The sequence below is a fragment of the Limanda limanda genome, chromosome 11, assembly GCF_963576545.1.
Source record: "Limanda limanda chromosome 11, fLimLim1.1, whole genome shotgun sequence".
Lineage (NCBI taxonomy): Eukaryota > Metazoa > Chordata > Actinopteri > Pleuronectiformes > Pleuronectidae > Limanda > Limanda limanda.
In genome coordinates, this window is record NC_083646.1 from 3905129 (window position 1) to 3918430 (window position 13302).

General features: G+C 44.8%; 1 protein-coding gene across 1 annotated transcript in view; it reads left to right on the plus strand.

Moving 5' to 3' along the window:
• The window catches only part of si:ch211-113g11.6 (uncharacterized protein LOC559008 homolog), a 29099-nt gene extending 16554 nt beyond the window's left edge, over positions 1-12545 (plus strand). The window contains exons 8-14 of the mRNA XM_061082037.1: positions 975-1153; positions 1381-1489; positions 1666-1870; positions 8663-8778; positions 9495-9667; positions 10289-10344; positions 12199-12545. Of these exons, the coding sequence (XP_060938020.1) occupies positions 975-1153; positions 1381-1489; positions 1666-1870; positions 8663-8778; positions 9495-9667; positions 10289-10344; positions 12199-12545 (1185 nt within the window). The remainder of the gene's footprint in view (positions 1-974; positions 1154-1380; positions 1490-1665; positions 1871-8662; positions 8779-9494; positions 9668-10288; positions 10345-12198) is intronic.
• The last annotated feature ends 757 nt before the right edge of the window (positions 12546-13302 follow it).

The following is a 13302-nucleotide window of genomic DNA, read 5'->3' on the forward strand; positions in this document are numbered from 1 at the left end:
GATTTCTAAATATTAGGGCTGGGCAAGTTAACTCGTTTCAATCGAGTTAACTCAAGTGATGAGTTAACTCGATTAATTATTTTATCTCGCATTAACTCAGGTTTGATTATTTATTGTTTTATTGTGAAAGTCAGGCTTTTATTTTGTGAAAGTCTGTTGCTGACTGCTGCAGAACAGGAAAAAAGAAAATAATTATAGGCGGATAAACAATCGAGTTAACTCATCACTTGAGTTAACTCGATTAAAACGAGTTAACTTGCCCAGCCCTACTAAATATGCTTAAATCCAGGTCTTGAGTTAAAGTTGGTCGTTGAAATCAAAGCTTCTGCTCGTGCAAACTCTCCTGACGCCTCTCGAGCTGTGCGATCAAAGGCAACTTGCCGAGACAGTTTCATCGGACTCGTTTTCAGACGCCTGGAGGTTTTTTGTACGAGTTTGATGCCTCAAAAGAAAAAAGCTGCTTTTAAGTGAATTGCTCATGAGATGAAGCAAAAGATCGGAAGCTTCAAAGTTTGATCAAATCCCCAAAGTTCTGCCAGAAGATGAAACATGTGCAACCAGGTTATTTGATACTTTTCCTGAAAACTCTTTCTGCTCTATATCAACTACTGTAAAAAGTAAATGCTGAATATAACTTTTGTAGGATTAGTTTCCTGAAAAATGAATTACAATTACATTTACTGGAAGAGGAATAACTCTCTTATCAACGTAGGCTTTGACCTTGACCCAAAGTCCAAAAGGTGAATCCTCTGGAGATGCCCAATCCATTCCAAGTGTGATGAGAACCCGTCCGTGCATTTTCAAGTTCTTCAGCTCGTCTCTGCATCGATGTGTCACATTTTAGAAGCTTTAGAAGTTTCTCTAGGAAGATTCAAGAGAGAGGGAGTCCTGGTTTCCAGTGTCGTATCATCTCAGGTTCAACAAACCACAGTTCTGGCTTTGCTGTAGGTTTTTACAGTTGTTGTTTTCTCCAGGTGGACGAAGGAGGTATCAAAGCTCTGCTGGCCGACTCGTGGACGACCTTCATGAAGGCTCGGATGATGTGCGGCTCAGGCAACACTCAGCAGCAGTACAACAACCTGAAGCAGGCCGTGGTGCTGACGGCGCAGGACAAGCGGGCCGGGGTCCTGTACGGCCTGTTCTCCAACGCATGGTGAGCTCGGATTGGAATCAAACTCGAGAATAAAACATGCTCCCAAAACGAGAGGGAGAAATGGGAGGCTGAACCGAGTTGTTGGCGATATTTCACTTTCTGTGGGGGAAACTAGAATGAAGGGATTGTAAATATGTCTGGTTTTAGGGCCCAGAGTCGACTTGTCCCTCTCAACCACTTCTCCTGCGTTCACTGGGGTTGTAATCACTGTTGTTGTCGTTGTTCAGGGGCAGAACCGTGATCTGTGCCTACTCCATTGAAGATATTGACCAGGCCTTCGCCACCAGCAAACTGAAGGGCTACAGCAGTTCGTTCGGCAGCAATCGCCCTGGAATGGTGAGAACGAGTTGTTATTTATCACAGCAAAAGAACAAGTATGAAACTGCATGAGTCAGCGTTTTGTTTCAGAAGAGAAAAGATGGAAGTGTGAGTTAATATAAAAGAAGCAATTTTGAGCCTTGTCCGAGGGGGGAGTCGTGTTTGTTCAAGTCTCGCTTCACTTCTCTTCTCAGTGCGTCCGCAAGAACGCCACAGCCGGTCACAATGACATCAAGAACCTGGGGATCATCAGGTACCACCCGGAGATCGAGGACGTCATCCGGCCCGTGGGCGTGTCTCCTCTGGACCTGCCCATCGATGACCAGATCACGCACGCCGTGGCGGACATCGTGCTGGCGGTCAACGACGAGCACTACAGCGTCCTGTACCTCGGAACCGGTGAGTGCAGCTTGTGTTCAGTCAGCTGTTGGGATGTTGGCCGGTTCTCTGTGATCAGACTGAGACTCTGCAAGCGGACATGAGGATCTGCAGTGGATGGAGCTTTGACAGATTTGTGCTACGAAGATTAGACGGAGATAACCGAGTGTTTCCCTGAGTGGTCTTCACTATTCAAATATCTCTACCTGCGTCAGAAACATGTTGGAGGAAACACAAGCAGCACACGTGGTTTCTCTTTAGCCCCGACACATAGTGAACTCCAAATAGAAATGATGACTTGTCTTCAGCTAAGGTTTAAACAAGTAGATGCGACAAGGAAACATGGAGCAAGATTATCGTCCCACTGGCGTTTATTGAATTTTGAACAAAAGGTCACAGCCATAATATGCACCTGGTGAATAAAAGCATTTGATCGAGTGAGACTGAACCAGACATTGAATGGAATTTAAAACCCTGGAGTTTGAGCTCAGAAGAGACGAAAAAGATCTGAAACTACAGAGAAGGTGTTGATACTTAAACAATATACTGATTTATCGTTGATATGGAAAAAACGCGTGTTAGCAACTGATTGTTCGACAACTCCCCTGCGGCAAAGTTGTTCCCAGATCCAAGCAATTAAGTTTTAATCACAAAAATATATCATGGCCATGGTTGCAACAACAAGACTTGTTTTGCTAAATCCTTTAAATTGGCTAAAAAAACAATAAAATACAGAACAAGTCAAATGGCTGAAACAAACAAATTGTTAATTTAAGCACTGAAAAGTAGAAAATGAGGAAAAACGGTCGAAATGAGTTTTGCTCAAAACCCATTTAAACGATGCCTGACTTTCACGAAACCGTTTTGGATTTGATCAAAGCAGCGATACTGAGGCTCTGCTGCTGCTGCACACAGCACTTACTCCAAAAATTGCCTTGTGCCTGAGGGAGATTACTATGGCAACCATCCCAAGTCATATGCCGGTCCGGGCGTCTCGGCAGCCTGAGGTCCGCCGACAGACGGGGGGGGGTGTCATCTCTCCGAGCACGGCTCCTTGCTGAGGCTGAGGATCTGTGCCTGTCACTCATCAGGCTCTTTCTGGGCTGTGTCTGTTTTTAGCAAATGAGGATTTAAAAAACACAATGTGGTGTCGAGAGCGATGGCCTCTCGCTGTGGGCTTTGCTAACTGTGTCACGAGAGGAGGGAGAGGAGGGAGAGGAGGGAGAGGAGGGAGAGGAGGGAGAGGAGGGAGAGGAGGGAGAGGAGGGAGAGGAGGGAGAGGATGAAGAGCGCTGGACGGCCACAGGTCTCTCGTGGCCTGAAGAGAAACTGGAGCAGTTGTCTTAAGGTCGGAGGAACAAGACGGAGATGTGGCTGTTCCCCCCCGTTTTATTTATTTAAACCTGGTGCAGCATTTTGAAAAACACGTGTCGACCATCAGTCCTTAATATTTGGGCTCATGATTTATGGAGAGAACCATTCTGAGCCACTCTGTTTGGATCATATCCCTTTTCAGCCTCATCACTACTGCATCACCATCACTTGAGGACGCCGGCTATAAATATTCACGAGCTTTTAACAACTCGCGCTCATCAATCTGTGTAATTAATTTCAAAGATGCTCACGTATCTCTCTACGTGATGGAGAGAAGCCGCCTCCTTTAAATAATCCAATCTCCAGTGAGTGAGGCGGTCAGATAAGACGGCTCATCGGGATGGATGGTTGCATTAGAAGAGTCTCAACCAATCAGAGGAGAGCAGGAGGAGAGAGCCGGGGTCCAGCTCGTGACCACAGACGGTGGCTGAGTCCGATATCACTCTCTCACTGTAGAGTGACTCAAATAACTAAATAGAGATCTTCTGTTTATATTGAGCTCCAGGGGAAAAGAAAAATATGCTTTTGAGTTTTCTCTGCGTCGCTAATGACGTCATCATCTCAGGATTATGATGAACAACAGCTTAAATCCCACAGTTACATTTTTAATGTTTATATTACACTTAGTATTTATACTTTAAAGTAAAAAGACATTAAATGATCTTTTTTAAATGTTGAAATAAACTTCTCAGGTTTGTGATGCTCGGCCCTCGCTCCTCTCGTCTGTCCACCGCAAGCGCAATGCATGATGGTATATATCGTTCGGTTATTGACCATCGGTTGTGCACTTAGTTGTCACGATGCATTATGGGAAACAAGAAGTGCACTTTATGCAGTATAAAAAACTTCGGTTAACACTATAAAATGGCGAAATCACTAAATACTGATTAGTGAGTGATTTCAGACACAGCCGGTAAAATCGAAGCAGATGCATTATGGGTAACCATGGAACATTAGTCTCTTTTGAGCGCTGGAAATTCCAATAAATATCGTTCAGGTCGGAGGCCACACTGTAAATCCTTGTGCAGAGAAGGAAAGGGGCTAATATTAGTACGGGTGCCCCGGAGGGTCAATATCATTCTGAGTGCTCAAATAATAAATATCCATGAAGGGCTCCCTGGGTTGAGGATTAGTAGAAGCTGGCATTCACTCCTAATCTATTAAGTGCACTTCCAATGAACTCTGGTTTCTTTGTCCCGTTCGCTATGGTTTGTGTTACCGTTTCAATATTTGAGACACAACATTGTGCAATGTCACACAAACAGTTAGAGCCAAATATCTACTTCCCCCCATGAGGTCTCCTTTTTCCATTAAAAATGTCACTTTCTGGCTGTTTAACACTTCTCTCTGGTGATATACACCTTGATGGCGGCTGTAGTGAAGGTAGAGATCCTTATTCATATCATTTCCACTCATTCAATTCTCCGCCTCACTCTCAGGCACAGATCTCGTTTATTCCAGTCACAGTCGTCTAACTGTATTGTGAGGCTGGATGAACTCACGTCACAGTGTTGACCTCCAACAAACTGACAGGGTAGAGTCCTAATTAGCTTAATAGCTTTGCCTCACACCCGGGAGGATGAAGTGGGATTTAGCAGGGCGGGGGGGGGGATCCAGTATTTCAGAATGGTCTCCTGCAAGCTGTGTGTAAACATAACAGTTTCTAACCTGTCAAAGTGGTTCTGGTGGATGTTCGACTGTGAGACACAGAACGCTGCAGGATTTGTCTAAATTCATTTCCCCGTCTCTTGATCACCAGCCAGACAACAACTCTGCAGAATAGATGCAGATAATAACCATCGTCTTCACTGTGTGTCGTGTTGGAAACAAGGCCGATCAGACGGAATTCACTGTGAGCCGTTAGAAAACTGCTCGAGAGCTCATCACACACTCGTAGCTGTGCAGTGATTCTACCGGAGTCGTACACAGAGACCAGGGTTCCTCAAGTAAATACATATCTGGTTTGACCTGGTGTTATTGGTGATGCAGGACAGTTGGTTAGAGTCATATCGATTTTTGGTCCCTAGAAATTCTACTTTGCATCTTTGAGAGGATTCATTTCCACTAAATGCTGATATCAGTGCTCAAATTTACACACACAAGATAAAAAGGAATTCATTCTATAGTTATCTTATATTTTCTGTTAAAAAATTGATCTTGAACACGAGTGAAAGTGTCTGTGTTCCTTTAGTTCACCATTAAAAACCAACATGTCAAGGAAACACTTATAAATCATCATTTTCTTCTTCTTTTTAAATCACCAAGTCCTCCGGTGTTTTACTCAGTTGGACTAGAAGAAGAGTGTGTGTTGGTTGAAAAGCCTCGAGACGTCCGGCTGTGATCATGTGGAGTCGGGGCCCTAAAGATTCACTTAGACAGACGCAGCAGGACGTGGGAAGGGTTGTGGACCTCAGGGAGCAGAGGAGAAAGTGGAGCAGTTGTGGAAAGTCTTAAATCGAACAAAAGAACGAGCAGCTGTGAAAATCCTCTTTTCACTCACTAACCCACTGACTGACTGTCGGACGGCGTGGAGCCGCTCGGACCGATTCAGTCACAAAGGCGATGCAGCAGGAAGCTTCCCTCAGGGGCCGAGGTTCAAGGCCGACTTTGTGTTCGAGATCAGAAGTTATTTCCTTTTTCAGACGCTTTGACATTCGAGGTGACAGAAGCTTAAAGGTTATGGAGCCGGAGCGAGAAGCCGCCCGGCTGAGAGAACAAGACCCGAGGACGTGAACAGTTTCCACTCGGTGCTAATGCTGAGGATACAGAAATAAAACAGTGCTTGTTAGTTCCAATCTTCAGCACAAGGTTAAAGGTTGTTAGCCTTCAGTGGAAAAAGCTTTTAGCCAATCGGAACGTGCATAAGAAGGTAGAAGCAAAGGTGTTTACTGTGAAAGATAATGTGCACGGAGGATAAATAAACTGTTACAGATTCACTCAGGAGACGCTACAGGAGTTCAGCTGCGTCACCTCTCTCTCTGCTCCGGATGTGCTGCTGCCATCTCTGTGCTGATGAACCCGTTTGATTTAAGAGCTGAAAATAGCTGCAGACAGGATCAAACCATCGTGTGAGAATAAACTGGATAAATGGGGAACGTTATCTTTGACTGCAGAGAGAAAAAGATTTGAAGTTTATTGGGATAAAAGAGAGACAGAGAGGCAGTTTCAGGACAATAGAAGTCTGCGTGACGAGCAAGAGCCGTCCAACCTAATTACAAAAGAGAAAGCTCCTCGTGGAGGGAGCAGGAAGTGAAGGTGCCAGATTAAACGATATCACTGTCATCACATTCCCACAGCGGGAGGAGTGAAACCGTGTTGGATGTGACAGGTTAGAACGCTTCTCTGCTGGGAGCCATTACATCCCTCGGGTCATCGTTTGGGAGAGAGAGGAGTCACATCGCTGAAGGGCGAGCGAGGGCAGAGAAAACTTTCCACCAACTGAGACACTGAGAAACAGACGAGGGAGGCAGAGCAAATGAAAACGTGGAAACAAAACCATAGAGAAGATGGACGATTTGAGAGCTCCGCAAAAGAGAATCCAAACCGTCATGAAAGCCATAAACTCCTCCATGTTAGTGGATGGGACATGGGACAAAATAAAAGTCTAAGTTCACGTCATTTATGAATTAATAAGTTATCTGATGATAGTTGGACCTCGACACCACGGCTCCGTTACCCGATCGCTTCTGTGCAAACTCTCGCTCCAAATGATGTTAACAATCACAAAATGGTGGCAAATGGATTCAGTCTATTATACTTTAAAGTAAAAAGACATAAAGGTATCATCTTTAAATGTAGAAATAAACTTCTCAGGTTTGTGATGCTCTGCCCTCGTTCGGTTATTGACCATCGGTTGTGCACTACTCTCACGATGCATTGTGGGAAACAATAAGTGCAGTTTATGGTATATGTCAGGGACCGAGCAGGAAAGACTAGAGAGCCACAGGGTTTCTTGAAAAAAAGGTTGTTTTTTAATTTGTTTTTTCTTAACAAAGTGCCAAAAAGATAAATTTCACAAATCGTCAATTTCTTATACCAGCCTCCTTTAACTGCTGGAGACCAGGTAACAGCATCACAAAAAAGAAAGAACCCCACTCAACTGAGATGGGGGAACATATATGGTGGCGGGTCAAGCCACTCAAAATCAAAGAGGAGGATAAATTTAAACATACTAACATTGAAAACAAACTAAAGCCACAACATAACCCCCAGTACAAGACCATATAATATTAAGTAAGGGAAATTAACTAAATATAAATATCAAACAATAATCAAGGATTTAACAGCTAATTATTATAATTAGTATGCAACCCCATTTAAGGTTGCCTGCTGCAGCTGGGCCTCCTTTTGCTGAATGGCCAGATGACTCCAGTAACAACCCCCAGGAACTGGTAACTCAAAGAAAATGTAATTAATTATCACAGAAAGAAAATATTTAATAAATAAAAGTATGTTGTATGAAATCAAAATGTGTCCAGTTATTTAATAAATGAAGGGTGGGTGCGTGTGTCAAAAGAACTAAGCAAATTAGGAAGTTACCACCATGTTACTGAGTCTGTGTGGTTGCTGGTGCGGCCATTACAGTATATAAAAACTTCAGTTAACTTAACATTGGGACACCACTATAAAACGAGTTTGAACACTTCTTCCTTCCAACCTCTGATCTCTGGTTGTTCAGTCCCTCTGGGGAACATAGTTCTGCCTGTTTGTGAAACTATTAAACACAAATGAATCCAGAAAGAAGCACTGGTGCATATTCCCAGATTCTTTTACCAAAAACCAGCTGAGGAGCATTAGACCCTGAACCTCGGAGGCCCTGGATGTTTTCCGGCCCCGGAGCAGTTGTCCTCTTCGCTCAGTGAGTAAGATTTAACATTATGCTTAAAATATATTCAACCCAGTTTATTGGGAATCGCTTTTTTCCCCCTAATGTCAAACGGCGCTCATCTGCTGTTGCTATGGAAATGAACTCAGCTCGAGGCCAGAGCAAAAGTTCTGAGAAGCTTTATCAGTTCTGTCAGGAGCAAAGATTCAGCTCTGATGTTCGGGAATTGAATCACAATTGACCCAGAACCCCAAAAGGTTCTTGATTTCCACAGCGGAACATGAAGTCCTGCAGATCTCACCACCCCCCCCCCATGTGTTCTGTGGTTTTGGCTCCTTCCACTGAGGTTAAACACGGCCACTCTGAGTATTTCATCTTTGCAGAGCAGCTCTATCTTCAGAAGAATCCCTAAAGCTCCAGTCTTCTGTTTTTCCTCCGGCTCTCAAAGGTGGAATCTGTCCAAGTGAGAAACTGTGAATTCATGAAAACACAAATGTTGACCTTTGTGACTCAGAGGACGTGGTTTTATGAGTGTTTTCACTTCCCGGTGAGTTTAAACGACGCTCAGAACTGGGATCCATTCCTCACTGCATCGTCTCCTTTTGTTTCCACAGAACAAGGCAAAGTTCTGAAGGTTCTCCACTCCAGCGAGGGGGTCTTCATCATCTCTCAGTACTCCCTGTTCCACAATGAGGGGCCCGTTCTAAACATGGCCATCGACGCCCAGAAGGTAAGAGGAACAACGTGGTGGAGGGAGATTTCAGTTACATCCTGGCTGTCATGATAAATATTACATCAGGGTTTAAACAAGGCTGAGAAACGCTGCGGGCTCGACTGCAGATGTGTGCAGAAGATTAATTAAACTGTAGTTTGTTGTAGTTGTACCAGAGAGGCAGGGTTTGTTTAAGAGATTAGATTTTAATCTAAAAGCTCATTTCATCCATGGTTTGTTCTGATGAAACGCTGCTTCTCCAGGTTCCACTTTGGACTGTGGGTCAGAGATCAGATGATTTATCACGTAGCAGATCAGAAATTTATTTTGACCCCAATTCAGTGCTTTCAAAATCAAAAGCAGCATTTTTAAGTCGCAGCGAATCCGAATTCCTCTTTCTCTGTAATATAATCCCTACAAATTGCCAATTTTAAATTTTCAAAGATAAATGGCTCAGGTTTTCTCGACCTGGTTCTCATGAATGAATAAGGTTATTAAATACCTCAGTTCCCATTACTGACACTCGTGTTTATAGGTTATTATATACCTTCCCTCATTCACAGTACAGACGTTTTTTGTTTTACCTGAGGGGTTTAATAAAAAGCTGTTTCTGAGGCTCTGCTGCTGAACAGTCATCAGCTCTGTGAGGAAAGTGTCCAGTAACAACACAGCCCAGGTTGATTTATTCCAGTAATACTGAGTCCACTCGGCGTGGTGCATCTCCTCCTCCTCAGGGACATCTGTATGTCGGCACGGCGATGGAGGTCCAGCGCCTGAAGCTGGCTGACTGCCGTCGCTATGGCGACACGTGCAGGGAGTGCATCCTTTCCCGGGATCCGTACTGCGGCTGGGACAAGGCCAGGAGGAAGTGCATCGCCATCCCGCCTGGATACAACGCCACGACTGGGTAGGATTAGATATGATGTCACCACTGCAGAGCTATTGGCCGCCGTCTCTTTCTGTTTTTTCCCTCCACGGGCTGACGAGGAGAGGAGAGGAGAGGAGAGGAGAGGAGAGGAGAGGAGAGGAGAGGAGAGGAGAGGAGAGGAGAGGAGAGGAGAGGAGAGGAGAGGAGAGGAGAGGAGAGGAGAGGAGAGGAGAGGAGAGGAGAGGAGAGGCCTCTGTTCAGCAGAGTCAGGATCAGTAGCATCGGATCTGCAGCACAAATGTGAAAATTACAGAAATGCAGCTTTGTGCTCCGGCTGATTATCACCGGCCCCGAGGAGATGGAACTAGCTTTAACTCCAAACTCCAACTCCAAGAAAAAGCATCACGATCATTACAATCACAACAAGATGAATTTGGAGCCGTGATTGCTTATTTCTCCGTTAGGAAATTGCTCTGAGACAGAAACTGTGCATTTCCAGTTTGAAGCAAAGTGCTGTAATAAGCCTGTGATTCTCTGCTCAATGAGCCGTGTCTGCGTGTCTCCATCTGCGAGGAGCAGCAGGTGGACGCGGAGGCTCATCAGCCGTTTTGTGAAACTATTCTCTTCTGCTGCTGATTTGTCTCTGTTCTCTTCCGACAGATCGCTGATTCAGAATCTGGACCAGTCCAACTCGTCGGTTTGCGGGGATGCTGCTGGTGAGGCCTTATCTGCTCTCTCCCACTCTCTCTCTCTCTCTCTGTATCTTAATTCAAACCAAAATAGGAACCTTTCTGAGGAGCCGGAGTGAAAAGATGATTATCATATAATTGAGCAGGGTTCAAGAAGCCGTGGGGAGAGATTTTTTTTTTTATTATGTCGCGGCTCGTTCTGTTTCAAAGCTCAGAACCCAGTTACAACCTCAGCTAATCGTGACTGTTCCTCCCTCTGAAGAGTCACTTTATCTGCTTGAGATCAGACTCTAACATCGACTCTGTGTCGGGGGGTGACACACAACTTTCACTCTTTTCTCCAGAAGGTGATATTAAGAGGGGATGCGTCATTATTTAACGTTATTAGAAATGAAGGTATCTCCCATGTGAGGAACGCAGCAGGATGATCTCCGGGACGTTCAGGCTGCAGCTGAGCAGCAGGAGGGAGGAACATGACCTGAACATTCTGCTGTTGAGTTCTCTGAGTTGTTGTTCACAGCTCATCGTCACCGGGGTCGGAGCACCAACAGCTCTCGAGTTTAATTGACTCTTTCACACCAGAATCAGTGGGCAGGTTATTGAAACTCACATAAAGGCGATGAACTCATTTCCCGCTGAGTGTTGATCCCCGTCTGTGCTTCATGTTCACAGTTTAATCTAAGGAGCTCTTACGTCGCTGTGTTACCTTCATATATATAAGGCCAAGACATGAGTTTCTTTTATCACATGACTCAAACTTGTCACCTACACAACATACCTTAGTTAACCTTAGTATTAACAACCATCTACATATGAATGCAGATAAATTAAGAAGCTGATGCCTTCCACTTCTTCTGTTCTGCACATGGCTGCCTCCGTAGAGAGGACCTGCTCCTGATGTAAATATAAAGCATTTAAATATAAAGGGCTCATTGTAGGTTAAAGAAAACAGATCCTTTCACCTGAGTCTTACACACTGGACTTTATAAGTCACAGCTCCAGCTGCCTGCTGTGTTCTGTGGAACAAAACTGCCATGACACAGACCCGAGGGGATTTATTTTTATTTCCCTGTGTCATGGTTTTGAAGAAGTAGGACATGAGGAGGCTGTTCGCTGTGTTTTGTTCTCACGGTCGCAGTCGACAGAGCAATTATTTTCTCCTCAGCTTGTTACGTCGACAGGACTAAACAACGATCTGTCATAACAAGATGTCAAAAATAACATGACAGCAAGTTTTTTAATCACAAGGAGACAATGTGTTATGTCAAGGACGCAAAGAAATATTCCTGTGATCGGTAGGAAGGAGATTTTGGATCAATCTGTCCACATCTTTTTTATATTTACTGACGTCTGTTTATTCCAGAAAAGCTACAAAACTAAGGGGCAACAAAGACTAAAGCAGGAGCTGCCTTAAGGCCCTGATCATTCCAGTTGGTTATATGCTTTAATGCTGAATAGTAAACACATTTTAAATTAATTAAATAACCACAAACCAACTTGAACATAATGAATATTTGTGGGTCAGGGATCCTGAGTCCCTGAGGCTGTTACCTGCCTTTTAATCCAGCCCTGGAAAAGATCTAACATGAACAAACTGGTGTTCGGAGCAGAAAATATGAAAATACAATTCATTAAAATCAGTTTTAGTTTATTAGAGGGTCCACAGAGAGCGGTACGATAAGTATTTAGTCTTTATAATGCCACACGTGAATAAATCAAAGCAGTAGCTTGGTCATCAGCTCCAATTAACTTCAGGATTAAAGTGACATCGTGCCTCTAATGCAGACAAACCTCCTTCCTCTCAGTGTTCACTGCTAATGAGACGTCCTTGTTTGTGTAGTGATTCCTCGTCCAGGACAATAACAACCTTGTGTCTTGCAGCTCTGAAGCAGCGTCGCACTTCGCCCAGGGAAGTGGTGGTCCAGTTCAACACCTCCATCTTCCTCCCGTGCCCCGTGCGCTCCTTCCACGCCACCTACCGCTGGGAGAAGGACAACTGCATCAAGAACTACCCCTGCCTCTTCTCCGGGGACTTCTGCGTCCTGGGGCCCACCTTCAACACGCCCCTGAAGGAGGGCGTCTTCCGCTGCATGGCCACCGAGGACGGGTTCAAGGTGGAGGTGATCTCCGTCCGGCTGGTGAACGACGGCCGGCTCCTGGCCGCCTCCCTGGCCTCCACCCTGGGGCCGTCACTGCTGCTGGCCGCGGCCGCCCTGTGGCTCCATTAACCGCAGCTAACGCTAACGCTAACCGCTCATCCTTACCGGCTCCCGACGACAGGGAGCCGCCGTCAGGAGGTCAGGTTCGCAGAGCATTGAACTACATGATTGGGTTGTCGGTGCCAATTTTCAATTTTTAGATAGAGTCCAGCAAAAATGTGAGCGACTTATGGATTCAGTGATTTTTAGCGTAAAGCAGCAGACAGAAGGTCCATGATTTGATTCGATCCAAAGTGAGTAGGAGTTCCTGTCCATGAACTTGATTCAATCATAATTAGGTGCTTTGCAAACCTTTCCTCTCTGACCCGAAAACAAACATATCTTATGAGTTGGGCAAAAAAAGAGAAAACAAACCAATACCAGGCCAATTGTTTTTATCATTTCTCTACTTAATTTGAAATTGACTTGATTGTGCTTATTTGTGAATGTGTAAACCTTTAATACCACTCTCTTACATCCCATCCTTCATCTCGTTAAACTTATAGCTCATTAGTACTTAGTAAAAACGTCTGGTATTGAGATTTAAAAAGCCTTAACACTTCTGGGACATAAACTCCTAAGCACAATTTTGCAGTCGAGGCAGAATCCTGCAGACTCGGATGCACTTGGCGCTATAATTAGTGCAGCTGAGTCCGACAACATCACCGGGAGGAAGTGTCAGCTCTCTGACAGGAAGTAGGCGGATGGGCAAGAGCTCATTCTCGAACATCACTGTGTCTCAGCAACTCCTCCTCAGGCGAGGCAGTTCCTTGCGTATTTTTATCAG